General features: G+C 44.8%; 1 protein-coding gene and 1 long non-coding RNA gene across 2 annotated transcripts in view; both read left to right on the forward strand.

Annotated features, from left to right (window-relative positions):
• UNC5C (unc-5 netrin receptor C) overlaps positions 1-26,611 on the forward strand; it is a 415,055-nt gene that overhangs the window by 244,266 nt on the left and 144,178 nt on the right. Inside the window, exon 2 of the mRNA XM_019552942.1 lies at positions 1,597-1,818. Coding sequence (XP_019408487.1) covers positions 1,597-1,818 — 222 coding nt within the window. The remainder of the gene's footprint in view (positions 1-1,596; positions 1,819-26,611) is intronic.
• Positions 17,499-26,611, forward strand: part of LOC109322094 — a 20,895-nt gene continuing 11,782 nt past the window's right edge. The window contains exons 1-2 of the long non-coding RNA XR_002104309.1: positions 17,499-17,511; positions 25,106-25,113. This is a non-coding gene — a long non-coding RNA (uncharacterized LOC109322094). The remainder of the gene's footprint in view (positions 17,512-25,105; positions 25,114-26,611) is intronic.

Consider the following 26,611-nt stretch of genomic DNA (forward strand, 5'->3'; position numbering starts at 1 on the left):
CATTAACAGTAATGGAGTAATGCAGTGGTGAATCAGAGACATTTTTGTTTTTAAACTGAAACATTGTTACAGGGAAAAAATGGATTTAGAATTAAGAAAAAAAGTTTTGCAAACTCATGCTATGTTTGTGATGTTCATAAAAAGTTCAAGAGGTTCACAGAACTTTGCATTCTGACAGGTGTTCTCATCCCTAATAAAAATGTATAGTGCAACTCTATGGCTATGTAGATAGGTACCACATTATCCATTTCTCCAGTTTCTTTCATCTTTCATTGTTTTTTCTTCTCTTGCTGTGGCAGCATCGGCAAGAAGGAAAGGCTTTTAAACCCTTTGTAATTCTGGACATAGAAAATATAGGTATACCTAGAGTATAGGTGGGGAGCTGTCTGACATTTAATCTTCATGAAGACTGACAAAGAGAAGATAGCTAGCCTTCCACAGTATTTTTAGTTTGATATTCCATGGTTCTTTATTGATCATCACCAACGTCCGTCACGGTGTATAATGATAACTGCTTCAGAGGCAGAAAAGAGGAGGTTGAATAAGGCCTTCAGGACTGTCAGCTTCTTGCTGATGAATTTGTCAATAGTTACTGCTCCCTCATTCCTTTGTCACTGTGAGCATCTTGAATAGTCCTGCATGTGGACAGGAGTAGTCACAGTTGATGGGAAGAAGACTGTTCTCCTGGGAACTGGCATTTTCCAGTCTTAATTTCTACTGTAAGAGGGGAAGAGGAATGAAGCCCATCAAAAGGGGCTTTATGGAGGAAGCTACCAGTTAATTGGACTGTTTTTTCCTGTTTTATTTTATGTTTTGTTTTAATAGAGGTGTTTTAGTGAATTTAGGCCTGGTAAAAAGTCTTGACAGGACTGGAGAAAACTAAACCTCTTTTCTTAATCCATAAAAGTATTCACCAGAAGTGTTTGACATTTCATAGGTATTGTGTGATCTGTGAAATGCATTTGTGGTATCAATTCACTTACTTTTTGAGCACCATGTGTATGTCTGCTTTTGGATATGAGAGAGTATTGGCATCCTTGTTAAAGTTCCCAGAGAAATGAAAAGCTGAATGGAAGAGGTGTGGACAGGAGACTTAATTAATCTGAGTCAGTCTCAAACTGATGACTGAGAGATAAAAGGCTCTATATCCACCAAGTAGCTTTTTAAGCTATGTGCATAAACTTGATTTAGCTGCAAAACTGTATAGGAAAGATCTTGCAGTTTGTCTTTTGAAAATTTTAACCTTGAAGTCTCAAATGTAACATAATTTTATACTGAGATTCAAAAAGTGACACCTCCATGCATTAATATTGTTTTTTATCATTATGCTTGCCACTGATAAGAAAGCATTTATAAACTTATACCTTGCACATGAGTAAGTATAAATACTTGTTTAAGGCTTGAAACACCTTCTAAATCAAAAACAACTACGTATTTAAGCTCCAAACCAATGATGTTTCTGTTGTAACTTTTCATTTGAAAAAAACTCACCTTCTTTCTTGAGCTTTGTAGAAACACCCAGTCTCTGACAACCAGAATTTCAGTTGCTGTGATTTGCTGACCTTTTTCTTTCCCCCTTATGTTTCTGTGTTACAGATGATGATTTTTTCCATGAACTTCCAGAAACCTTTCCATCTGATCCTCCAGAGCCTTTACCCCATTTTCTTATTGAACCTGAAGAAGCCTACATTGTAAAGAACAAGCCTGTGAATCTGTATTGCAAGGCCAGCCCTGCCACCCAGATCTATTTCAAGTGCAACAGTGAATGGGTTCATCAGAAGGACCATGTGGTGGATGAGAGAGTAGATGAAACTTCTGGTGAGATTTTGTTGTTTTTGTTGCAGCTGCTGTTTTCTCTTTTGCCAATATAGGCTCTGACAGATGTGCAGGCCCCTGCTCTAACTAATGGTGCTTTACGTATTGCATTGTAGTTGGTTGGTAGGGTTGGAGGGGACCTGAGCAGATCATCAATTCCGACCCCCTGCCATGGGCAGGAAACGATGCTGGGGTCAAACGACCCCGGCAAGGTGTCTATCTAGCCATGAATTAGAGCACACCTCCCTCCCCACCCCCAACCCAGCACACAGTCACCTGTTGGGTTGAGGGGGGAGTTGTGGGGAGGAAGATAGAGCCTGGCTGCATCCAAGGAACCCAGCCCCACCCCACCCAGCCCTGGTGCTGTCTGCACGAAGGGGGGGTTGGGGAGGGGAGAGGAGCGGAGCAAGCTGTAGGCTGTGGTTTGCCTCACCTGAGCTAGAGGGTAAGAGGCTCCAGTCCCCGCCTTCTCCACCCCCCACCTAGCTCAAGCTGGGAAAACCCTAGCCTTCAGCCTGGTCCTCTTCGTCTCTCCCCTGTCCTTTCCTGCAGACAGCACTGATTGCATGACCAATTAATCCCAGGGAACAGAAATTCCCTAGGACAGTGGTTCTCAACATTCTTCCTACTGGGGCCCATTTGCCAAGATAAGTGGCTTGTCCCAAACCACACCCCCGGCCATGCTGGTGCACGACCCACAGTCCTGCTGCCCCCTGCCCTGCTGCAGCCTAGGTGCCCGACCACTTTTTCCCCAATGCTAGCAGGCACTTGCCTTCCCTCTCCCCCCCACCACATATGCATGACTCATGCATCCTCCCCCACCCCCACAGTCTCCAGGCCCTGACCCTCTAACACCCCTGCTCCTCATACACTTACCTTCATCCGGCTGCTGGGGCTGCTCCCACAGCCCTGCCTGGCTGTGTGCTGGCCAAACTCCCAGCAGCCGCTTGCAGGCTGGAACACTGCAGAAATGTGGGTTTCCCCTTACAGGCTGGACTGCTTCCAGTCTGTAAGGGGAAGCCCATGCTTTCATGTGTTTCTGTGGCACAGGCTCACAACTCTTAGAAATATACTTGCAACCCACTTTTGAGTTGTGACCTACAGGTTGAGAAACACTGCCCTAAGGCACTCCAAAATGGAGCACTTTCATCTGATCCCTCATTTAAACAGAGTTAATTTCTTGCGTGATTGGCTGCTTTTAAAGCACTCTGCAGCCATGTACATGTGTCATGGCACAGCTATAGAATGCTTTAAGGGGACCGATCATGCAACAAATGTAACTTCTGTCTGTGCCTATGTTTTGCTTAAGACATCTCAGGTCTAATGAATTTTCACTGAATCTAAGGCAAGGTTGGATTCTTAATCAGTGTTTCCCAGGCCAGGGATGCGGACAGTCCCCTGCTGCTGCTCAGTAGAATTTGACATTCAATGGCATTTGTGATGAAACTGACAAGAATGTCAATCTGAAGCAAAATAGTTTTAAAAGAGAAAAATTTCCTGTGAAATCCTGCTTTCATCCACATCTGTTTCCTACTTGGTTCTTTCCTGCCATGTATTCCAAGCTACTTTCAATGTAATCATAGTAATAATGCTGTGGGAACAAATTATCAGTGCTAAGTTCTGATGAGCTTTTGGATAGTTTTTAGTCCTCGATATAATATTCCTTCAATCAGGAACACTGTATTGACTTCAGAGCAAGCAACTGACTCCTATTCCTTTATACTCTGCTGCCTGCTTCATAGAGGTCATATTGAGGAGACCTACAGTAAGTTACTAGGAAGAAAAAGAAAGAGGATAAGAGCCAAGTCTTACTCTAATCAATGCCAGAATGTGCTAACTTCCACAGAAGATGAATAGGGCCCTCAAAGTGTAAGGAAAATAAAGAGACTTGAGCTGCAAACAAGCCTATCTTGAAGGTCTGATTGTTCCAGTTTAGAAAGACTGGTAATCAATAGAGTTTGAGTCACGTGCAGGGGAGAGAAGTGGGACTTATTGCCATCTTGACGGCTATGAAAAATAACTGGATATCAAGCAAGAAGGTAGTTTTCATTTGGGAATTGCACCACCACTTGGTCTAATTACTCAGAAAAATAACTCCACCAGATGTCTTGGAAGTCTCTTGTGAACTGAGTTTTATTTGTTTCAGCTCATTTATTTGCACAGAGATCAAAAGCATACGCTTTTAACAGTACTGTGGTGCTCTCAGCTTGAGGGAGAGACTCATGGGGGGGTGTGGAGAAGAATGACTACAGAAAGAAGAATCTGAAGGAAACCTCGGATCTGTTTAAATGCCAGTGATAGGATTTTCCGGCATGTTTGAAAGTGTCTGTAATAGAAAGAAGACGGGTGAGGGAAATTATTCTGTTAGCACACCTCCTATTTTCATCATTATTATAAAAGAGTGGCACCTCACCAGAATAAACTTCCCCTTGCCTGTGGCAGGGGATTGGTTACCCATGCATTCATTCTTCTCTCAGCATTACTGTTCAGGAGCTGATTGATGCCTAAACTGGCTACTACTCACAGCCAAAAATCACCATTTAAAATTATGGGCCTAATTCTTTTTTCAGTTAATTCCTGCTCTTATTCATTTTTCACTTGCGAAGGAGGAAGGCCATTCCACATAAATATACTAGAAAACCTGGATTTGCTATCTCAGTGTAGCCTTGAGGAAAACAGCCATCAATCGTCTACCTCAGAAGATAAAACCTTGGTGACAAATTATTTCCTTACCTTGATTGCAAGGCATGGTATGGAAGAGCACAAAAGAGTAACCAACATTCATTTGTGCTTACTCAATAAACCACCCCAGTTAGCGGTGTCAGAATACATTTTTCTGAGGACTCTATTACTCAAGGCTCCAGATTTAGCGTTGGCACAGCATATAAAGGTAGAAATAACATCTGCTTGTACTAGCTTGGTCTCTTAAGTCATGACAAAAAAATGGAGGATATCTTTTAATCCAGTGTCAAACTCACCTGGCCCCATGGGGCCAGTCTGCAGAGCAAACAGGGACCACAAGCCAGACCTGCATACCACATCCAGAGGATGTTCTGGAGTGATTGGAGCAGGTGCCGCATGCAGTGTGTGTCCTGGACTAACTGCTTGGGAACCGTGCTGCATGTGGCACCCACATCCACTCAGTGATGGATCCAGTGCATGTCAAGGAATGGCCAGAGCAGGTACCACATGCAGCATGGCCCCAGAGCAGCTGGAGCAGGTGCTGCATGCGGCATGGTCCTGGCCCAGCCACTCTAGGACTACACTGAACATTGTGCCCTCTCTGGCTGCTCCAGGACTGTCCTGCGTGCAGTGCCTGCTCCAATTCCTGTCCACTCCATGGCAAATCCAGCTCATGCCCCAAAGCAGCAGGTCTGGGACTGTGCTGTACATGGAAGTCATAAGGCTTGGTCTGGTCACTCCAGGATGCGTGCTGGATCTGGTGTGGAGCAGATGTGTATTGGAGTGCATGTTTTATGCAGTATGGTCCCAGAGCAGCCGGAGCAGGTATTGCATATGGCTCACAAGGCCATCAAGCACGTGCTACATGCTGCATGTGGGTCCTTTCAAGACCCTCAGGCAGTACCAGGGGTCAGATGATAGAGCTCTGTGGGCTGCATCTTTGACACCCCTGCTTTAACTATTTGAGTTATGCCCCCTTTAGGATATCACTGTCTACCTGAATTTAAAATGAGATATGAAACTGGTTACTTAAACAGGCAAAGAAGTCACTGTTATCTGAAAAGTTCTAGGTATATGTTGATCTGTTACACAACCCAGAAGAAAAGAAAATGGATATGAAAATCCCCCTCCCAAATTGGTAAGAATATTCAAGGTATTAATAAAAAAATCCCTTATATAATTAGCAGGGGGGACTCATGTCAACCTGATTCCTGATCAAGGACAATCATATCAGCTACAAGTAAGTGCCAGATGGTGAAAAATAGCCTGACCCCTTCACTCTCAAAACTTTAATTAAAACAAATATGACCAGACAGAAAAACAAGGCTCTGAAATATCTTGAATGAAAACATTCTGTAACTTTTGGTACAGGAGGATGTTCACATCAGCCATGTCTAAACAAGATGCTGACTGTGCAGTAGCTTATTATTACTGCAGTAGCTTGTTACTGCTGTGCAGTAGCATTGCATGGCATGAAGCAAGATGCGATGCTACTGTGCAGTAGTAACAGGCTAGCAACTGTGTAGTCAGCATCACCAAAAAGCTGATCAGGGACACTACTGTGTATGCAACTACTCATAAACGGTGCATACTCATGAACAAAGCAAGGACAAGGAAAACAAGACAGGTAATAAAATGTAAAAGAAAAATAGTAAAATCTGATCAAGCATTCTTTCCTAAAACATAGGTGATAGAGATTACAGGGAAGGGGAAAAACTATGAAACAAAGATCTGATGCTAAGGGCATTTGGTACTGTAACTCATCTTGTAATTGTACCAGGTAAAGTGAAGGAGTGTGAAAGGGTGGAATAAATTTGGGGCTGTCAAGGATTATGTGTCCATGAACTCTGAACTTTTGGAAGCACAGAGTGCAAACAACTTGTGCAGAAACAGTTGTCTCTCTCTCTAATAAGGTAAATGTGTTTCCACCATTGATAAATACTGAGACTACACAGGCGGCATGTCAGTTGTGATACAAGATAGAGAATAAGGGTGTGTGCACACATGCAAGCACATGTGCTTGTAGCAGCTCAAATAGAAGCAGTGCAAATTAGAGCTGGGGCTTTTTGCCTCAGTGCAAGTGCCCAGGCATGCACTTTGTTGTGGAGCAAATAATGGCACTTGGGGCAAAATAACCCTGCCTGGCTCCTCCCAGATCTGCAGCCAGGGGGGCATCTGTGCTGGCCCCAGCAGTATAAAAACCTGCCCTGGCCAGCAGCTCAGGGCTATTAGTCCTCAGGAGCTTCTAGGGCCTAGGTAATTAGTATCTGGGGACACTACCCCTTGTGTTAGCTAAACTGCTTAAGCAGCATCCCAAATTCACTTTTTAAAATACACTAAAATCCACATTCTTCCACAATTAGAACAAAAGAGAGAGAGAGGGATTGATCAGATGGGCAATGTTTTATTGCTATATTTACAATGTTAAAGTAATTTGGAAGCCTACCAGTCTGTCTAGCATCACAATAAATAAATCTTGAATATCTATATATTTTAATGTTTGCTTTTGGTTTCCTTATCACATGGTGGGTGTGTGATGGGGGGATGTGGGGTTTGCAGGAGGGGGTGGAAAGTAAGGTGGGGGCAAGTGGGTGCGTGTAGAGGGATGTGGGGTGATGCGAGTCAGTGTGTGGGTAGGTGTGGGGAGGGACTGTGGGTGTGGAGGCTGCTTAGGAGGGGTGGGTCCCCTGCCCCCCACAGGGCAGAGCCCCCCAACACAGCACACAGACTACCCTGCCTTCAGGGTCCTGGACCCCCAGAGGCTACAGCTCCCCCCCAGCCCTCCCACTGGTCTACAGCCCCCTGCTCATTTCCCTGCTCTTCTCCCGTCTCCAGAGGCTAGAAATGAGCAGGAGAATGAGTAGGGGGCTGGAGACAGCAGGGGTCTCAAGCTCATCTCCAGGGGCTTGTCTCCAGCCTCCTGCTCATCTCCAGCCCCCTGCTCATTTTCCTTCTCATCTCCAATCCCCTGCTTATTCCCTTGCCTTGGAAGGCTGGAGATGAGCAAGAGAATGAGAAGGAGTCTGGAGATGAGCAGGGGAGTGAGCAGGAGGCTGGAGACAAGCCCCTAGAGATAAGCTAGAGACATTCCCCTGCTGTCTCCAGCCTCCTGCTCATCTCCAGGCTCGGGGAACTTCTCCAGGTAATCTCCAGGGGCTTGTCTCCATCCCCCTACTCATCTTCAGCCCACTGCTCATTCTTCTTCTGTGCCTCCAGTCCTCTGGAGGCTGAAGACAAGCAGAAGAGTGAGCAGGAGGCTGGAGATGAGTAGGAGCGCAGTCAGGAGGCTGAAGATAATTTGGTGATTCCCCAGTGAACTCCAGGCTCCTAATCACTTCCCTACCTGGTTCCAGCCTCCCACACTGCACGCAGCTTACCAGCAACAGTGGTGGGGGCCACTCGGGGCCTCATGGCACAGCCCTCTGTCTAGAAGCTCGGGGGTGCTGAGACTGTCACCTGGGGCTCAGCACCACTCAGCCTGACCAGCTGGAGCTCTGAGACAGTGTGGTGTCCTGCTGAGCGACCTGTGCAACGTGTTAGCAGGGGTGCCAGGTAGCTTGGGACGAGCCCCGCTACCCCCCACATGGGGGGTGTGCCATGAAGCCCCAAGCCACCCCAATCACTACTGCTACTGCCAGTGAGAATGGTGGGGTTGGGAGAGCAAGTGGGGAGCTGGAGGAATGAACAGGGGGTGGAGAGAATGAACGGGGGTGAGGGGAATGAACAGGGAGCCGGGGAAGTTAATTGGGGGTGAACAAATAGGGGAGTTAGGAAAATGAATGGTGGCTGGGGCTGGGGCTGGGGCTGGGCGGGGCAAATTTGCAGCATGGGGAATGTCTTTTTGTTTCCGCACATGCCTCTTGCAGCGTCCCAAAGGGGTTTGAGATGCTGCAAGAGGCATGTGCATGCTCGCCTGGATCGCCCATAAGGATGCAGTCCTGCTCCCATTAAGATGCTTGTTGGAAAGAAATATTAATGTTTAGCGGGACTAATTTTATAAGAAGGGGAAAAAGTATCTCTCTTCAGCTTAATGTGGAAGTTATGGTTATGAATTAGGGTGTTCTATCTTTGTGCTTTGCACAGTAGAATATTTAAAGAGTATATAAAGCATTGTTTTAGGCCTCAGATTATGTGAAAGCAAATTCCATGGGAGTTATTGACCACTATTTAAAGGAGCTGCAAATAGTAAAAGGTGACTAAGTGGTCCAGTCTAACCTTTTATTAAACTAAGTTGACGTGAAAAGAGAACCTTACGAAAAAGCTTAGAGTCAAAATTAGAAGGCAGAAGCATCTATCTGGAAGATTATTAAACTCTGTTTTTGATCTTCAAACTCTTTGGAATTTTCTTTATTAAAAAAAACAACTGTAAGTGCTTTCTTAAGGAAGTCTAAATGGGGGCTTTGTTACTCTTCAAGGCACAGCACCTCTGGCTGCCTCATTTCCTGCACAAATAGAATGGCAAGCCAGAATGTGGTCCTTTTTATGTTCTTACTAAAGTATTTTGACATTAACGCAGGAAAAATATATATAAAGAATGTGAGGATTGGCAATATTTTGTTTTAAAGAGAGAAGATGAAAGTACTTATAAGGGAACATATTTGATTTTATGAGTGACTATCATAAAAGATAACAGCAAAGAAAGGAAACAAAACTGCAAGACTAATGCTTTTTCAGCCAAGAGAATTTCATTGACACAGAGCAGGAAGCTTAAGAGCATCAATAATTATAAGTGCAATTTGTGCACATTTTTCAAATTACCAGGCCTCTGAAAATGGTTGTGGAAAAGGGCTTTCCTTGTATATATGTTCTTAAGCAAAAAACATTTCCCAAATAGCCCGATTGCAATACTGATAGTGTTCTAGATATATACATGTTTCCACTGCCTTGTCCTGTGATCAGAAAGACATACACAGGAGCACTTCTGAATCAGAAAGGACTTTGCAGTAGTGTAAGTCAAAGAATGAGAAAATCAGAAGAATCAGGGAACCTATTTCTGCCCTTTCATATCTGATGTGTTTTTGAATGGTTTCCCCAGAGAACTAAAAAAACAAGATATCTTATTAAATAGATTATTAAATAGATGTATTAGTCAATTTAGCCAATACTGTTGTTTGCCTAAAATTTCTGGGTCCTCCTGTTCAAGGAGAAGAGGCCATAAGAAATCTGCTTACCTCCTCTCTGTATTTATTAGCAGAAAATGTGTATGCAGAGGATTGAATGAACAAAGGCATGAGGCAGGCTAGAGGGTCTGAGGCAGGGGTCGGCAACCCCCGGCACACATGCTGAGCATGGCACACGAGGCCATTTTGCTCAGCATGCCACAGCCAGCCACGACTCTGGGTAGCTTGCGGAGTCCCAGCTGCCTGCTGGGAGCAGCCCAGGCTCCCAGCTGGCAGCAGCTACCCAGAGCTGGGGCCGGCTGCATCCGGGAGGCTCCAAACAGCTGTGCCAGGCACTGGAGCCCAGGCATCAGCTCTGTACCGGTGTGTGCACCCATGCCTCAGAGCCAGCAGTGTGGGAGGAACCTGAGGCTGCACAGCCCCAGTCTCTCCCCTGCTCCTGGCACAGAGCTGGTGACTGGGCTCCAGAGCCTGGCGCAGCTGTTTGTAGCCAGCCTGGGCTTTTGGCAGCTGCAGCAAACACCTTGCAGGCTGCAAACAGCTGCGCCGGATCCGCAGCTCCAGCATCAGCTCCATGCTGGCGGTGACTGTGCGCCCTCTCTGCTGCCCCTCTGGCTTTCTCCACTCACCATTTGTAGGATCCTGGCCTTCCTCTTCCTGTCACCTGACTGGCTGACAGGGCTTGAGCGTTAACCCCTACTTGACCAGCCAGCCATGACTGGAAGGTTCTGGATTTAAAGGGACCACCCTGTCTCTTAGTAAGAGGGCTAGGGTTCCCTGTTACAGACCCCCAAGGTAGGGAAGAGTACCACCTCCTTTGGAAGCTTGTTTGAAATTGAGGCCACCCTTACCAGGAAGAAGTTCTTCCTGAGGTCTAGCCTAAATCTGCTCTCTGTCAGTTTGTGACTATTGTTCCTTGTTACCCCAAGAGGCACCCTGTTGAACAGAGCATCTCTGATCCTTTGCTGTGTCCCCCTAATAAATTTGTAAGTGGCCACAAAATCACCTCTCATCCTTCTGTCGAGGAGACTGAAGAGGTCCAGGTCCCTCAGGCTGTCCTCATAGGGCTGTAACCATACAAGTGGCCCTCCTCTGGGCCCTCTTGAGTCTATCAACATCCTTCTTGAAGTACGGCACCCAAAACTGGACACAGTACTCCAGCTGCGGTCTGACCAATGCCGCATAGAGGGGAAGTATCACCTCCTTGGTTCTATTTGTCATGCATCTGCTGATGCATGATAAAGTGCGGTTAGCTTTGCTGATGATTTCGTCACACTGATGACTCATGTTCATCTTGGAGTCCTCTATGACTCCAAGATCCCTTTCCGATTCTGTGCTGCTGAAGAGGGTCACTTCCCAGCCAGTAAATGTGCTGGATATTTTTGCGCCCTAGGTGCAGCACTCCGCACTTGTCCTTGTTGTACTGCATCCTATTGTGTACTGCCCACTTTTCTAACCTGTCCAGTTCTGCCTGCAATCGTTCCCTACCCTGTGCAGTGTGCACTTCACCCCACAATTTAGTATCATCCGCAGACTTGGACAGAGTACACTTCACACCCACATCCAAGTCACTGATGAAGATATTGAAGTGTACAGGTCCAAGGCCCAAACCCTGCAGGACTCCACTACCCACATCCTTCCAGTTCGATATCAATCCATCTACTACCACTCTCTGGGTGCAACCACTAAACCAATTTGCCAGCCACCAGACCATGTAAACATCTATGTCATAGCTTCTTAATTTATTTATGAGAATGGGATGAGATACCATAACAAAGTCCTTCCTAAAATCCAAGTCTACGACATCCACCTCTACTCCTGTGTCTAAGCATTTTGTGACCTGGTCATAAAAAGAAATCAGATTAGTCGGGGATGATCCACCTGCTGCATCTGGAGGTAGAGCAACCCTACATGCTGGTGTAATCTAGCATGTGGGCCCCTGTCATTGAACCTAGAGGGCTTCTCACAGATCCAGAAACCTCGAGGCAGGGGAGAGGTGGTGGTATTAATTGCTGCAGAAGCCATGCCAATTAATACTGCCACCACTTCCCCAGTGATAAATTTCCAGACCTGTGGGGAGCCCCTTTGGCAGGATGATATAGATCTATGAGGCCAATTTGGCTTGTGGGCCAAAGGTTGAGCACCACTGCTCTAGAACAGGTCTTTACTAGTCCTTGTGGTGGTACACTGCCAGGCCAACATGCACACCTGCTGGGTGTGCTGTTCCCATTCCACAGGTAAAAACAGGAAACCTTCAGGGCTTACTTTTCATAAGCACTAGTTGTAACTGTTTATTTGGCTGTTCATACCCCAGCATTTGGGGAGATTGGGGAAATCTTTGTCATTGCCTTAAAGGCACAATGCCTTTCAGTTAGGCTAACACAACTACCTTTTGGCACCTTCGTTTGCTTGCTTTAAGACTGGTCATGAATTTTGAATATAGGAGAAGGATAACCTGTCACATATGCTCTTGACCTTTAACATATTTCATAAATAAGGACAATTCTTCCTAGATTTGAAATAAATCATTTAGATTAATTCCATTCTGGAAATATAACCAGCTTCATAACCCTGTTTCCAGTGTGAAAATAGCTCTAAGGTGGAGTAACTATAAATAGAAAATGAGAGTACATAAGAGAGTATATAAGAGTACAAGGGTGTAATTCCATTGCAACATTATCATCTCTAAGAACACCACTTAAAGTGGTTTGTCATAATACAGGCCCAAAACAAACTTATATAACAGTTTGCTTATCACTCATGATACACAGATGTCACTTTTCTGTCATTTCCCTATCACCACCCGCATATCATTTCAAGCTTCTCTTCCCTCTTCAGTCTTTTTTATCTGCTCTTGTTCTTGCATCACATCTCAATTCATTTTAGTTTTAGTTAGGTGTCTGAAGCAAATTCATTTTCTTGTACTAAATATTAAAATGTTCTTTTACAAGGATGGTCCTAAATGAGAGATTACTGTTGTTTTGGCTAGTAATTGTTTGGATCATTAGGATAGAATACTGTTGGATTGTTTTAGTAAGGTTTGCCACAGATTATTAAAAAAATTATATTTGTTCCTTTAGATTCCATTAATTCCATACATAAGTTGATTTACTTTTGATATAGTGTCAAATCAAAAGCACTGGAAACACTACTTTTCCATATTTAACTTTTTTCCAGCAAAATATTGCTAGTTCTCATTGCCAGTTCCTCCAATAAACTTTCCTAGCCCAAGTCATCTCAAAGCAGTTTAAAAATGTGTCCTTATATTTCTTCCCAAATGTTCTTATTAATAGTTTTCAAATGTTGGCAAGTATGAATATTATGTGCAAACTGTTTATGGCACTTCAGTAGTAATTCAAAATTCTATCCAGATTGCAGTCTAAATGGAGGCTGTTATAATTGAATTCTATTTAAAATGTAAACAAACATACATGGCCCAAAACACTGCCTATGAGTGATTTAAAAAAAACCCTTCAATGATTTTATTTCTGTATAGGACTATAACTCTCAAATAAGATACACAGTGTTTATTTCAGTTTCTTCTTAGAACGTGAAAAGACATGTGTGAAGTTACTCAATTCTTTTTTGTTAGTTCATATCTAGACTGCTGTCACTCATATCTTCCTCTTCCTGCTCATCACTCCCAGTGGCCATATAGGAACCTCCCATGAGGATAAGAACCCCATAAGCATCACTAAAGCTCTTTCTGCTTACAGCTATTACAATTTCTAAACCAGGGAATCTCGATCCTGAACTGGTCAAGACCAAGAGAACAGCCAACAGCAAAATCCTGCAGTTATTTTTAAAGATGAAAAAAACCCTTTCCTTTTTATTTGCACACAACGAACTATTGCCAGTTTACAGAAAAATAAATCTTTAAACCTACACAGTAGAGTGTAAAGAACTGATATATTTGGATACACAAAATCAAGGTGGTAGCTGTTTTTGCAGATTTAAGTTGGCGGAAAAAACCTGCTAATGCTGTCCAAATGTGAAAAATATCCTAATAAATCACTTCACTGATGATATCAGATAAGATTGTATTAGTTTAGATGAAGTAAAATGTGGTTGAGAGAAAATGTGCATATAATTTAAAGCATACACATTCTGTTCATTGACTTCCAGAAAGCCTATGATAGTATGCATGGAGAAAGTCTGTGGGCTACATTAGTTGAATTAGGAATCCCCAACAAACCAGTTGAACTCATTAAAGTTTGCATAAATGAATGAAGAAAAAGAATTAGTGCCTATAGAAGTAAATTGGACTCCACCCCTACTAGAACTGCACTGAAGCAGGCAGATGGTCTGCTTGTGATCCTATTCAACTTAGGAGTGGAAAAAGTAAACAGGAGCATAAATAACAAGAGGGTGAGGAATTCAACTGAACGGAGAGCATAAAGTCTTTGTACCTGTCAATGATATTACTCTGTAACAGAGAGCCAGGAACTCTCTGCTACTTTAAAGAGAAACCCCAGGTGGGGGAGAGACTGCAGGGAGGAAGCCTAATGCTGTGCTAGTTGCTCCACAGTAGGGCTGCAGGCTGGAGCCCTGCAGGAAAGATAAGGAACTGCTACAGATAGGCTGCCATGGTGACCAGGCAGTGAAGGTAAACAGGGGGCGCCTGCAGCCAACCCTGTGGAGTCACCTGACCAGAAAAGGACCAGATCTGGGAGAAATATAAGCCAGGGCCTTAGCAAGAGGAGATTGGGCTGGCCCTGGAAGCTGCAGAGGGAAGAGCTCCTGACCTGAGAGCTGCAGAGGAGAACCTGGCTGACAGCAGAGCTACCTGGATGAAGAGCTGGCAAGGTGTGCTGCTAGGCCAAGGTTTGAACCCAGTTGAGCTAATTTGTGTTATAGCTAGGGAGCTTATCCTTTTGGTTACAGTTTGTACTAATGGTTGTGTTAGAGACTGTGAGAGATGGGTTTCTTGGAGTTCCCATTAGTGCTGTTGCAGCTACCGCCTGGGATGAACACTTTGTTACAAGCTCTCGTAAGTGAAAATATGAATGATACAGAAGCTCTGTATATCTAACAGATGAAGCAAAATAAAGAAATAAATAAAAATCGGACTACAAGTATACTTGGATAAAATACGGTATCTACCGTTAAATAGGACAACAGTAAATTTGGGACCTCACATAATAAACAACACCGATTTCAAGCAAGTGACCCAATTTAAGTATTTAGGTTCAATCATAGCACAGGATACTAATATAATGGAAGAAATTTAAAGAAGAATGCAAAACAGGAAATATAGCCTGCTTTGCATTATACAAGCTCCTGTCATCCAATCTCCCCTCAAGGAAAACTAGGCTTCAGGTTTATAAACCCATACGGAATTTTTACATGTTCTCCAGGGATGTGGGCAATGGAGTGGAGGGTGCTTTAATTAGAGCGGATCCAAGAGTCACCCTAATTAAAACGGCTAGAGCGTCTTGTGTACTAGCATCCCCATGCTTCAAAATGGCAACCCTGCCACAGTTTTGAAGTTCAGGTATGCTGATACATGAGACATGGAGGCTGTCTGTAATTACCACATTGTGGTAATTACTAATGCACTGTAATTACAGTGCATCAGAGCAGCCTCCCAACTCCTATACAGATACCTATAGTCAAGCTATATGGTAGTCACACCTAGGTTCTGTCACAAGATGCTACTAAATCATTTTGAAAGCGAGATTTTACGTGAAATCTTTGATGCACAGGATGATACTGTAACATAAGAATGGCACACTGAAAACAATAATGAGTTATATCCATTGTACAAAGACCCAACCCTGATGCAGGAAATCAGAGCACAACTACAGCGGGCCACTTTGAAAGAATGGAAGCCATCTGGACACCAAAGAGAGTGCTCATTTGGGTACCAGAGGGGAGGACGACTCCTGGACAACAAAGATGAAGATGGCTACATGACATAGTATCAGACTAACAGAAATTAAACATGGACAACTGGAGGATGAAGGCACACAACAGATGGGAATGAACGTAGATTAGTGGAGGTAGCCAAAGACCTTTAGGAGCCACAGTGCTAAATTATTTTTGTTGCTGTTCTTATTAATGCAGATGAAGAACATTGGGTAGATGATGTTCTTCTCCTGTGGAAGAATGTCACAAATAAGCTTCTCTGAAAATTCTCCAAGAAAGAAGTGTGTTCATTTCTGGGGTGGAAAAGGGCTCAAGCAGGGACAGTGTTAGGACACAGTTGGGACAGAGTTGGCTGAGAGGGAGTGGTGTTGGATCTGGGCCCAATCCCAGTGTGAACGGGTTTGGAGGGGGGGGCAGCACCAGGCCTTGGGACCCAATCCTGGTGCACTAAGTAGAAGAGGGAGAAATCACACCCCCTAGTCCAAATCTTGATATATGGGAGCAGGAGGAGGTAGTGCCAGGCCCCCCAAAGACTAATTTCAGTGTAAAGGTGCAGGAGGGGGCAGTGCCAAATTGTAAAGAAGAAATAAAACAAGCTTTCCAGACACCTGTCAAATGCAGAAATAACCCACAAAAAAATAAGAATATGGGCTGTTCTTTGTCCATTTGTCATTATTCATTCGTGATGTGGAAACATGGTGCTAGGTGGTGTGCTACAGTTGTCTATCTGATTGGTGCTTTTGGCTTATTTTTGCTACTGGTTTGAGTAGTGGTGTTTTTAAGTGCTGATTTAGTATCTTGAATGTGTCTGTGGGGTAAGTGGGGTAGTGTCTAGAGCAGGGGCAGACAATAATTTTGGGCAGAGGGCCGCTTACCCAGTTTTGACAGGCTGTCGAGGGCCGCATGGGTAGCACCACCCCTTGACAGGTGCCCCTCTCCTTGACAGGTGCCCCACCCTGTGGTCATCATCTTGGGAACATTGGTCCCATGTCCCAGGGCCAGCACCAGTGGGGCCCAAAGCAGGGCACAGGCTGGCAAGGGTCTATAGAGCCAGGCTGGGCTGCACCAGCGGGGGGGGGGAGCTAGCCCAGCTCCATAGAGCCCCTGCCATCTGAGACCCTGAACTCCTGCCACCCTGCCCTGGCCCCCACTGCCACTGGCCCTTGGACACTGGTGTGGGCCCTATGCTCCTGCTGGCTCCCAACCTACTCACTCCCAGTGCCCCCCAGCCCTGCAGTACAGCTGGGGAGAAATGCACTGCCCCGAACCCCTGCTCACCGGCAGGGAAGAAGCTGGTGCTGAGCATGGGGAAAAGCAGCCCCTCACCTGCCCCATGGCCAGCGCTCCCTGCTGCAGTCACTCACAGCCCACGCAGGGCTGTCTGGAGAAGGCACAAGCAGCCCCACTCAGGCTGCAAGTGGCTACAGCATGGGGCGCCAGCCACAGAATGAGTGGGGGGCCGCTTTTCCCCATGCTCAGCACCAGCTTGTAACCTGGCCCCACTGCCAACCTAGGCTCTGTGATGGCTCTGGGCTCACCTGTCAGGACTGTGTGCAGCAGCAGCAGCCGTGGGCCCCCTGCCTGCCAGACTGGGCAATGTTAGCTGCTGCTGCCCACCCGGAGCTTGTGTGCTGGGCAGCCCAGAGGCAACAGTGGCACTGCCCAGCGCAGCAAGCAGGGGGGGCTGCAGCTACTGTTGTTATGGGCAGCCCTGACGGGCAAGCCCGGAGCTGCACAGTGTGCAGTCTGGCAGTGGGGCTGGGATACAAGGTGGTGCTGAGTGTGGGGGTGGAAAAGTGGCCCCTCACACACCCAGTGGCCAGTGCCCCACACTGCAGTCACTTCCAGCCCACCTGGGGTTGCCTGTGCCTGCTCCAGACAGCCCCGTGCGGGCTGCGAGTGGCTGCATCAGGGAGTGCCGGCCACGGGGCGGGGAAGTGCCGCTTTCCTCGACACCAGGAAGGAGCAGCAAAGGAGCCCAGGTAAAGCTGAGCGGGGGGGGGGGCAGTGGCCCCTCCCCTGCCCTGTGGCCAGCAAGCACTTCCTGCTGCAGCCACCCAGGCAGACAGCAAGCAGCTATAGCACAGGGCGCCGGACACGTGGCAGGCAAGGAGCCGCTTCCTCCCACCCTGCACTTAGCTTTTCCCCGGGCTCCTTCCCTGTCCTGGGTCCTCCCCTGTCCACCCCACCCCCCTTACCTGAGCTTTCTGTGCCAGGGCAGCCACGTGCTCCCAGGCCAGAAGCCCCAGCTGGGGCTTCCGGCTGGGGGGGCAGAGCTGGGGCTGGGGCTGGGTGGGCCCTGCTCTTGTGGGCCCTGCTCTTCCCTTGGGTCCTGCTGCCCTTGGTTCTTGTCATTTTTGACAGGAACCCAGGGCAGAGAAATATTAATTTTCTAAATTTTTTAGGGGCCCTGCAGGCTGGATAGAATGGCCTCGCAAGCCGGATCTAGACCAAGGGACGTATTTTGCCCACCCCTGGTCTAGAGCACTGAGTTGTTAGGCTCAAGGAGCAATGATGTTAAGAAGTGGATCATGTTTTCATTTGGATTTATTTTTTGATCTTCCAGAGCTTTGAGATAAAGGGAAGATGTATTGTTTTAACTAAAATGGAAAGCTACAACTGGTAGACTGGGTTTCAATCTGGGCATCCAAAAAAAAATGCAGTAACCAAATTCACTGCATGCTTTTGAGCATTTCCCCCCCAAAACCAAAATGACCTTTTTCAAAATCAAAGTGCTATGTTCAGGTGAACTAAATTCTGCCCTTACATCCCATGGAATTCCAGTAAAATGAGCAGGGATTGTGACCAATATCTAGACACACATACACACAAATGACTTCTGGAACCACTATGCTGTTTTTTCATACCCTAACTGTTATAATTCGTTTATGTACTACAATCTAAGAAATATGTCTGGGTGTTCAGAGCTGGTGTCCTAACTGTTGGCCTAGCAGAAACCTGAGAACACACAGGATGTGGGAACAGACAGTAAATTCCCAGAGCCACTACATATCTATCTGGTGAAAGTCACTTAACTTGACAGTGCAGTGGACAAAAGAACCTTTGAAAGCAGCTGCCTGTCTTGTCTCTTTTTTTAAAAAATTGTCAAAATATCTAAGTCGCCTGTGAAATGTAATACCTACCAGGTCAAAAGGAAAAGGTGGGGGGTTTGCACTTCTCCCTGCCATCCAGCACATCATGGATTAAGAAAAAGGAAAACAACTACTCAGCAAGGCTCCCTAGTGACCCCTTGTGTCACTTTCTTGATTGTCCTTATTCCAACAATATCTGTATCATCCACTGATCTGTGACACTGAATTAAGAACATGGAAATAAGATATTTTTACATTGTCTCAATTCTCAATAGCACTTAGCTTAAATAATGCACACGTGCTTGCACACACACCAAAACCCAAATTGAAAGAAACTTTCAATATATATATACCTTTTTAAAAAAATATGAATCTATTTTAACTTTTCCACCCTTGGTCACACAAAGGAAATGTAAACTTAATGTTCCCAATGTAGATATTGTCTTTTGGGTTTCCACACTGATAACATTCAATAGGTGTGGTAGTGGTATTATTATTATTACTATTATTTATAATGTGCGCAGCTTCATTTAGCAGAGTGCTAAATAGTTGTTTTCCTTTTGTCTTTACATTGAGATTCATCTGCAAGCTTTAAACTGCTTCCAAAGTGCTTCAATTTTACATGAGCACTAAGCTGGGGACTGGGAAGCATAACCCAGTGCTGAAGGCTCAGATCATTCGAAAGAGCATGTAAATTCTCTGAACCAGAAATAAAAAGTGCACAGCTTTTCATTGTGAAGTCTCAACTGCAGGTTTATGTAAAACATGAATGTCTGGCAGGTTTTTTCAGGCCTCTTTATTTAAAAAAAAGAAAGAAAAAGATTTCTTCCTTATTCGGTCACATGTAGCTCAATCAAAGAAAAAGCTCTGGGCTTCCTGTCAAGAGTGAGAGTAACACATGCACTCACTCTTTGTCATGTTTCTCTATTTGGACACTCCTTTCCCTCCCACTCCCTTTTCATGGTCCCAGTCCTTCAAAGTACTGCCAACGGACCACCAAATGTGACTGCAAAGACTGCTGTATGACAGAAAGCCTTGAGACGGCTCCACACAAATACAGATATGTTCATGGACCTGAGCTGATATTGTTTCAGGAATGAGAAACTCCAGTGGTAAGTAGATACTCATTCTTCTACTGGGGCTTCTAGAAGCATAGGCTGCACTAGGCTTATTATTTCTAGCAAGGTAAAAGCAGGTAGCACCAAATGTGTCAGTATAAATCACTAAATTTAGTGCAATTTCTGTACATTTATCAAAACAATCTAAACACCATCTTCATAAAAATATCTCTGTTCTATAGTTCCTTTGTCTGTGCATGTATTTTTACAACAAAAATAATAATTTCCATATTGCTGTAAAGGTATTTGAATTCAAAGAGAAGGTATTTTCCTGTGACACTTCTGCAGATGCCACATTTGGAAATACTCAGTAAAACCCAACCCTTCAAAAATCCTACCTCTGCCTGCCTTGGCAGTCCCCTAGCTGCTCATCTGGTGCATTTGGAAGGGATGGCACAAACAAAAAAGGGAGACACCTACTAATCCATATAAGCAAGAGCCTGAGAATCTGTTACTATGATCTCCAGTGGTGGTGGCTGTTTACAGTAGGCTGCTGAGTATGCCCATGTGCCTGGAGTTTCTATAGCAGAAAGAGGAGGATATATACATATTGATCTGTATGCAAAGTCTTCCTGTGCTTCATGTGATGATGTGGAAGTAGCTAAATGTCAGGGTAGGGGTAGAAAAACTATTAGACCAGTGGTGGCCAACTCTTTTGGCTAGCATGCCACAAAGTTAAGCTATACCCACTCCCCAAGTGCTACTCTGATCCCCACCTGATAGCTAGCACCTGGCAGCACAGAAATGGAGGCAAGGGCCTCAAGTAGAACCAAAGCACAAGTGAAGCAGTGGCATAAGGCTGCTGCAAGAAGAGATGCCACTGCCATGAACCAGGTTAACCCCGTCCTGGCGACACAACCACTGCAGTTTTACATAGTGAGCAAGAATCCAAAGCCCTGTATTATGCAGCAGCTGCAGAGCCAGGGAAGGGTTAACACATCTCTTGATGGTGACACTTACCACCTCCCTTCCCAACAGCATCCTGCCCCTGCTCCAGTCTTTGTGGGTTGGAGGCTGGAGTCCCCACTGGGCCCTGCCCCACCTCTCCTTCCCCCCACCACCATTTTGGTGCCTCACTTTACTGAGCACCCAGGGATTGCGGGCACACAGCAACTCCATGTGGCACTCATGACCCATTTACCATGGGTTGGTGATCCCTGTATTACATCTGCCCACTGTGGTTTAAGGTGATAAGATTACTCTCTGCCCACGTGTCCAGAACCCACGCCCCAGGCAGTTGGACTCTGCATGGAGCTTGGAGTTTGCCCCTTTGTACAACAGGTGCCTCCTTATTCTGGGGAGTGCTCCAGTGGCTGATAGCCGACTGGGGCGGGGGTCCCCCAGTGGCCAATCGCCAAGCCCAGAGCTGCCAGCAGTGAAACCAGAAGTGCCAACAGCACTTCCTTCAGGATTTCCCCCCCTACGCATCACCAACATATGTCTGCATTAACATCATAAGGAATAATCCACTCCTCTCCCTGATCTTGTGGCAGTCCAGATTTATGATTATAATCTGAGCTGCCAGCAGATGAAGATAACAAAGGATCTTTGGAAATAGCATTCCTATCACACAAAGGCTTCCTGGGCCTCAGTCCTCTTGTCTCATGTGGCACCTCACTACATGTTTAGGTGAAGGAAAGGCTAGAAAAAAAATGTGGCATAGCTCTAGTAGGTTTTCTACTCCTAACCTGGCTTTCAGCCACTACCACCTCAACACCTGGAGCACTAGCAGACTTTGTACACAAAACAAAATGCATGCTGCCTCTTTTTTCAACCACCCATGCCCCTGGCATTAGAAGCATTCCTTTCTAATGCTCCTCCCAATTATATGACAGGGGAAAGACTGCACAGACAACCAGTTGCTTTCCAAGATCCTCCAGAGGGATTTTGGACTAAGCCCTGCTTCAGATTTTGTGGGCTTTTAAACAAAGGCTGACTATACATGTGCTTGGATGTGGAGAGGGCTTTTTAATGATAGTGGTTCCCAGGCAGCCACACTAAAATGCCTCACTGTTACATGTATTAAGCCCCCACACATTTAAAAATGGCCATGGGATGCTTTAACTAAGTCTCATTTAACAAGGTTTAGTTAAAGTGACCCCATGGCCATTTTAAAACAAATGGGGACTGACATGTGACACTGTGGCGATGCTGCAGTGCTCTAATTAGAATGCGGAGCAGACTCTGTTGATCGAATCTGCTCCACCATGTTATAATTAGAACAGCAACAAGCACATATATCGGCAGCCAAAGTGTTCAAAAAGGAAGGAGCAAGGTTAAGAAAAGAACAAAGACAAGTCGCTTTCTTTTGGGAGTCTCCCACCTTCCATGAAAATCAGATGAGGACCACTTCTATTCCAGGACCTGGAATTTTCAGGGTACTCCAGTTAAAAATGAGTCCCTAGGGGATAAAAAGAGAAAAGAGAGACATATGGTGATGTGGAAAAGCAGAGGCCAAGCAGGAAATACCCGATACCTCCTCCAAGGGAAATCAGAATTCAGACTCTTCCAAGCAGTCAGCTTCATCATGAGCAGCCGAGTGCTCTGCACTTTGGAAAATCAGTCCTTCCACTTATTCAGCATAGGGGTAGGGGTCAATCTGCATGGAACAACTTGCAGATCGGGACTTTACCTCAAAGCCTAAATAGGCATCAGTGGGCTCAGCTTTAGGAGCCCATTGTTGGAAAATCGTGGTCTTGGTGTAAATATGAATCCTTGATTTCAGGGAATATTCACATAGTTTGGAAACCTTTCCCCAAATGTTCCCTACAACTTGATCCTTCTGTTGGAAAGAGATCATAAAAGACATCACAAGAAAAAAAAATGTGTTCCTTAGTTGAATTGGCTAAAGTAGGGTAAAATCCTCATAAAGACAAGACAGATCATAGTTTTCTTGTGACTTACTAAGTCAATGAAAAAATAGTGGAGGAGCCTACAGCTTGTATCAACCTGCTGATTTGTGTGAAAACTACAAACCATGTTGACTTCATGAGGATTTTACCTCATACTCATTACCCTGAGGTAAAAACTCAGTTCATTGCCTATAAAGGGAACAAAAATAGCTGGAAGACTTTCATTTAAATATCTGAGATAATAATTGTGGAAAATTGTTAGTAATTTTCATCCAATCCTTCCATGTGTCGTGAGCCAAGCAGAAATTAATGGGAAGCCACAATGAAACAAGAGCAACATATGCCTCTAATCAGAGTGTGCTGCATTTTTAAGTCACTTTGCTGTTTTTTTCAATTTCTTTCTTTCCAATGATTTTTTTTTATTGGGATTACAGTTGTGTATACAAAATGAAATGCACATGAGGTGTGCCATTATGCTATCATCTCTGTCCCTTTGGGATGCAGAGTGAACATTTTTCTCAGCAAGAACTTTAATATTTGAAGTAGACCTGCTTGTGCTCAAACCTATTTATTAGTTTTTGAAACACCATATCATAAGTGCCTTGAAATATTTGTACAGAATTATTCTAAGGCTGTAAGAGATCCATCTCTGAAAGATGGTAAACAAATTTCCACACTGACATAGCACTGATTTAACTATTACCTTTGTAAAAAGAATGTTTCATTGAAAAAAGTATTCAACCCACTTTCATCACCCCAGAGGGAGATTGTTTACAAGGCCTCTGACTGAGCAGTTCCTTACACTTACTGAATAGTAAATTAGGTGGGTATTTGGGGTCACCTTTAACTTAAAATATTCTGTTCTGTGCTTGAGTCACTAAGTTTTGCCATCAAAGACAAAATATAATGAAAAGAGCTATGTGATACTTTTATCAAGTGTATCTGCAGTCAGACCATTTTTATATGTGATGTGATATTGGCCAGTTTCATAAGAATAGGGGAAACTTATATTTTGTTTTAAGTGAAGTGTAAAGTAGAGTCTAATTCACCATGGCAATTAAAAATGCTAACGGGCTTTTATTTCAGCTTAGACTACTGAGACATTCATTTAAAGGCATAATGGAATCTGAATTATGCCTGATATGTGCAGGGTAGGATGTGTGATTTTGGGATTAGATCCCCGTCACACCTTATTTGCCAATGCAGGGGGAGCCTGGGATCATGATCCTGTACTAGCAAGCAAATGCCCACAGTCAGATGATTGCCAGATGGGGCTGGGGGCTGAATCAGCATCTGGAATCGGCCTCAATGAGATCCCCAGGCCCAACCAACAATCAGCTAATTGTCAAAACCCCTGAGATGGGTGGCACACTTGGGGTTTTATTCATCCTGAAACATGGGGGGCCCAAGTTTGGGCTGCTAAAGCCTGATCCCAGGCTCTCTTTGTGCCAGAATGAGAAAAAATGCAGTGCTACCTAGCTGAGCAGCACATGTGGTCTTATAGGTCCTGGAGCACAAGGACCCTACTATTGGGCTGTCTCAGTCTGATGCCAAGGTCACTATGTGTTGTGGTGAGTGAAAGCCACTTCTGCAGCCCATCTGGGCTTCATATGTGTATTTTATAGGTAGGTCCCAGTCCATGGGGATCTCTGGATTGGGAAGGCTCTCCATGATCCCAGGGTCTTGTCATGGTAGGACCTTTAAAAACTGTGTGTGCAGCTGGGTTGCACATGCAGTTTTCTGGCATCCCTGGTGCACAGAGACCACAGGATTGGGGAAAGTGCCCTTGATCTTGGAGACTCTGAGTACTGGGGATGTCATAAAACCATGTGTTCAGGTCAGCTGCACACATCATTTTGTGTGGGGGTGAATGCAGGATTCAGGAACTAGTTCTGCCTCCATCCTGATTAGGTAAGGGACACTAGTGTCCCAGACAGTAAGGCTGCCCCATGCTAGATCCTGACATGCAGCTAAGCATTGGCATCTGCCATAGCCCATCCCCAACTGGGCACACATTCAATTTAAGGCATGATACAAACGAGCCACAAAGTTGTTACACATCACATGTGGAATAACTTTGTGACTTATTTACCATTCACCTTAAACAGACTTGAGTGTGGGGCTAGGTTACTATTTAAGACATGATTTACAGATTAATCATATCTTAAATGTATGTTTGCCAGGGGCCCTAGACAGATACCTTGTCTGAAAACCTGGCCCAATTGCCATTGACTTCAGCAGAGTCAGGATTTCAACCCATCTCAGACTTCATGTCCTTTTTATTGGGAAAGGGATTAAGGAATCAGTTTGATTTCAGGCTCTGACCCTGATTTATTTTGTGACCAGGGACAAGTCACTTCACCTCTCTCTGTCTTATTCTCTCCATTTGTGAAATAGGGGTGTGAATGCTTTCCCACCTTGGTAATATGATTTAAATCTTTGGAAGGAAGGCATTGTGTAAGTGCAGGGTTTTATTACCAGAGTTATTTACAGTAAATGAGACTTGCAAGCATTCCTTATATGCATATCACAACATTTCTTTGTTTCAGACTGGGAAGGGCCAAAGGTTTATTTTTCTTGGGAAATACGTTCTCTGGCATATGTGTGTACTTGTTAGAAAATATCTCTTGGCAAATGAGAGCTCAAAAATATACTTTGAGCCCTCATTTACAGAGGAAATAACAAAGAAATTACATATCCAAATTCTCAGAATTTGGAACCTTGGTTCATACTTGTAGCTAACTAGTTTCTGTTTTGTTCTCTGCCAGATAATCAAGCACATACTCATGTAATGTTTTCCCAAAATTGGTCTATTAAAGGCCTAAGGAACATTCACACATGCTGACTATAAATATCAAATTTTCAACGTTTATGGTAGCCTAAATACCATCAAAATATTTTTTGGCACAAAGAGGCCCAGTGGAGTGTAGATATTAATCCTCCTGATCAGGACACATTCCAAGCTGGATAATTAAATTCTACTAAATGAGGGCTTTTTATACTTTTAAATGAATACTGTATATTTCCTGTGCTAAGCTGTTGTGTAAGGCTGCAGTGCCCAATAAAACAGTGGTTGGGTTTTAATTCAAAAGGGAGTGAATTTGGTGGGTAAGGTGATATACTGTGTGTGTGAATGTGTGTGCATGTGTACCTATGAGTCTGTTTGGCTGTCTACTCATATGTGAAAGCATGTGAGTTTTGTCATGAACTTCATTGCCAGCAAGACAGATTCCATTAATTATTGTTGCATCTGCTAGTAATATGCAGTAATATTATATAGTTATACAGCATTTACATGCATTTGAAAAAAAGAGAAAATTTCAATCTCTGACTAGTGCATAACTAATATGTTATATGCATAGCTAATACTTTTGGATCATATGAGTGCATTGTGTCTCTGCTCAGTTTTGTCTTTAGGGGTAGGAATAAACATCACCAAATGAAGTAAATCAGCTCTTCTGGGGTATGGCCCAGCTCAGGTGATGCGCTTTGTTAGATGAAACATCACCTGTTGTCCTTCCTATTGATCTGGTGGGAAAACGGGTGATATGTTACCCTTAGCAAAAATGGCTCTCCAGCAATCTCTGCAAGCAGGCAACTCGGACTTTCCCCACTACCACTGGCACACCCCAGGGATGCTGAAAGTGCATCTCTCCAAGTGAGGAAAGCTGGGACTCTCCAATGTAGTACATGGTCCCAGAGGTGGGGATGTCAGTCAGCTGGCCCAGGATCAGCACATTGGAGCCAATTCAGGACTCCAGTCCAGCCCCAGGGCTGGGTGTCCCAGCTTTCCCTACTTTCAGAGACTCCCACCTGGAATCACTGGGTTATGTGTCTGGAAACAGGGAACCCTGACTTTCCCTGCTTCCAGAGTTGTGCCAGGGAGATTTCTGGGACCACATCTCTGGAAGCAGGGAAAGCCAGGCAGGCTTATTTCATAGATTTCGTAGACATTAGGGCTGGAAGGGACCTCAGGAGATCATCGAGTCCAGCCCCCTGCCCAAAGGGCAGGAAGTCAGCTGGGGTCATAGGATCCCAGCAAGATAAGCATCCAATTTACTCTT

The sequence above is a fragment of the Crocodylus porosus genome, unplaced genomic scaffold, assembly GCF_001723895.1.
Source record: "Crocodylus porosus isolate Cpor-Errol unplaced genomic scaffold, CroPor_comp1, whole genome shotgun sequence".
NCBI lineage: Eukaryota > Metazoa > Chordata > Crocodylia > Crocodylidae > Crocodylus > Crocodylus porosus.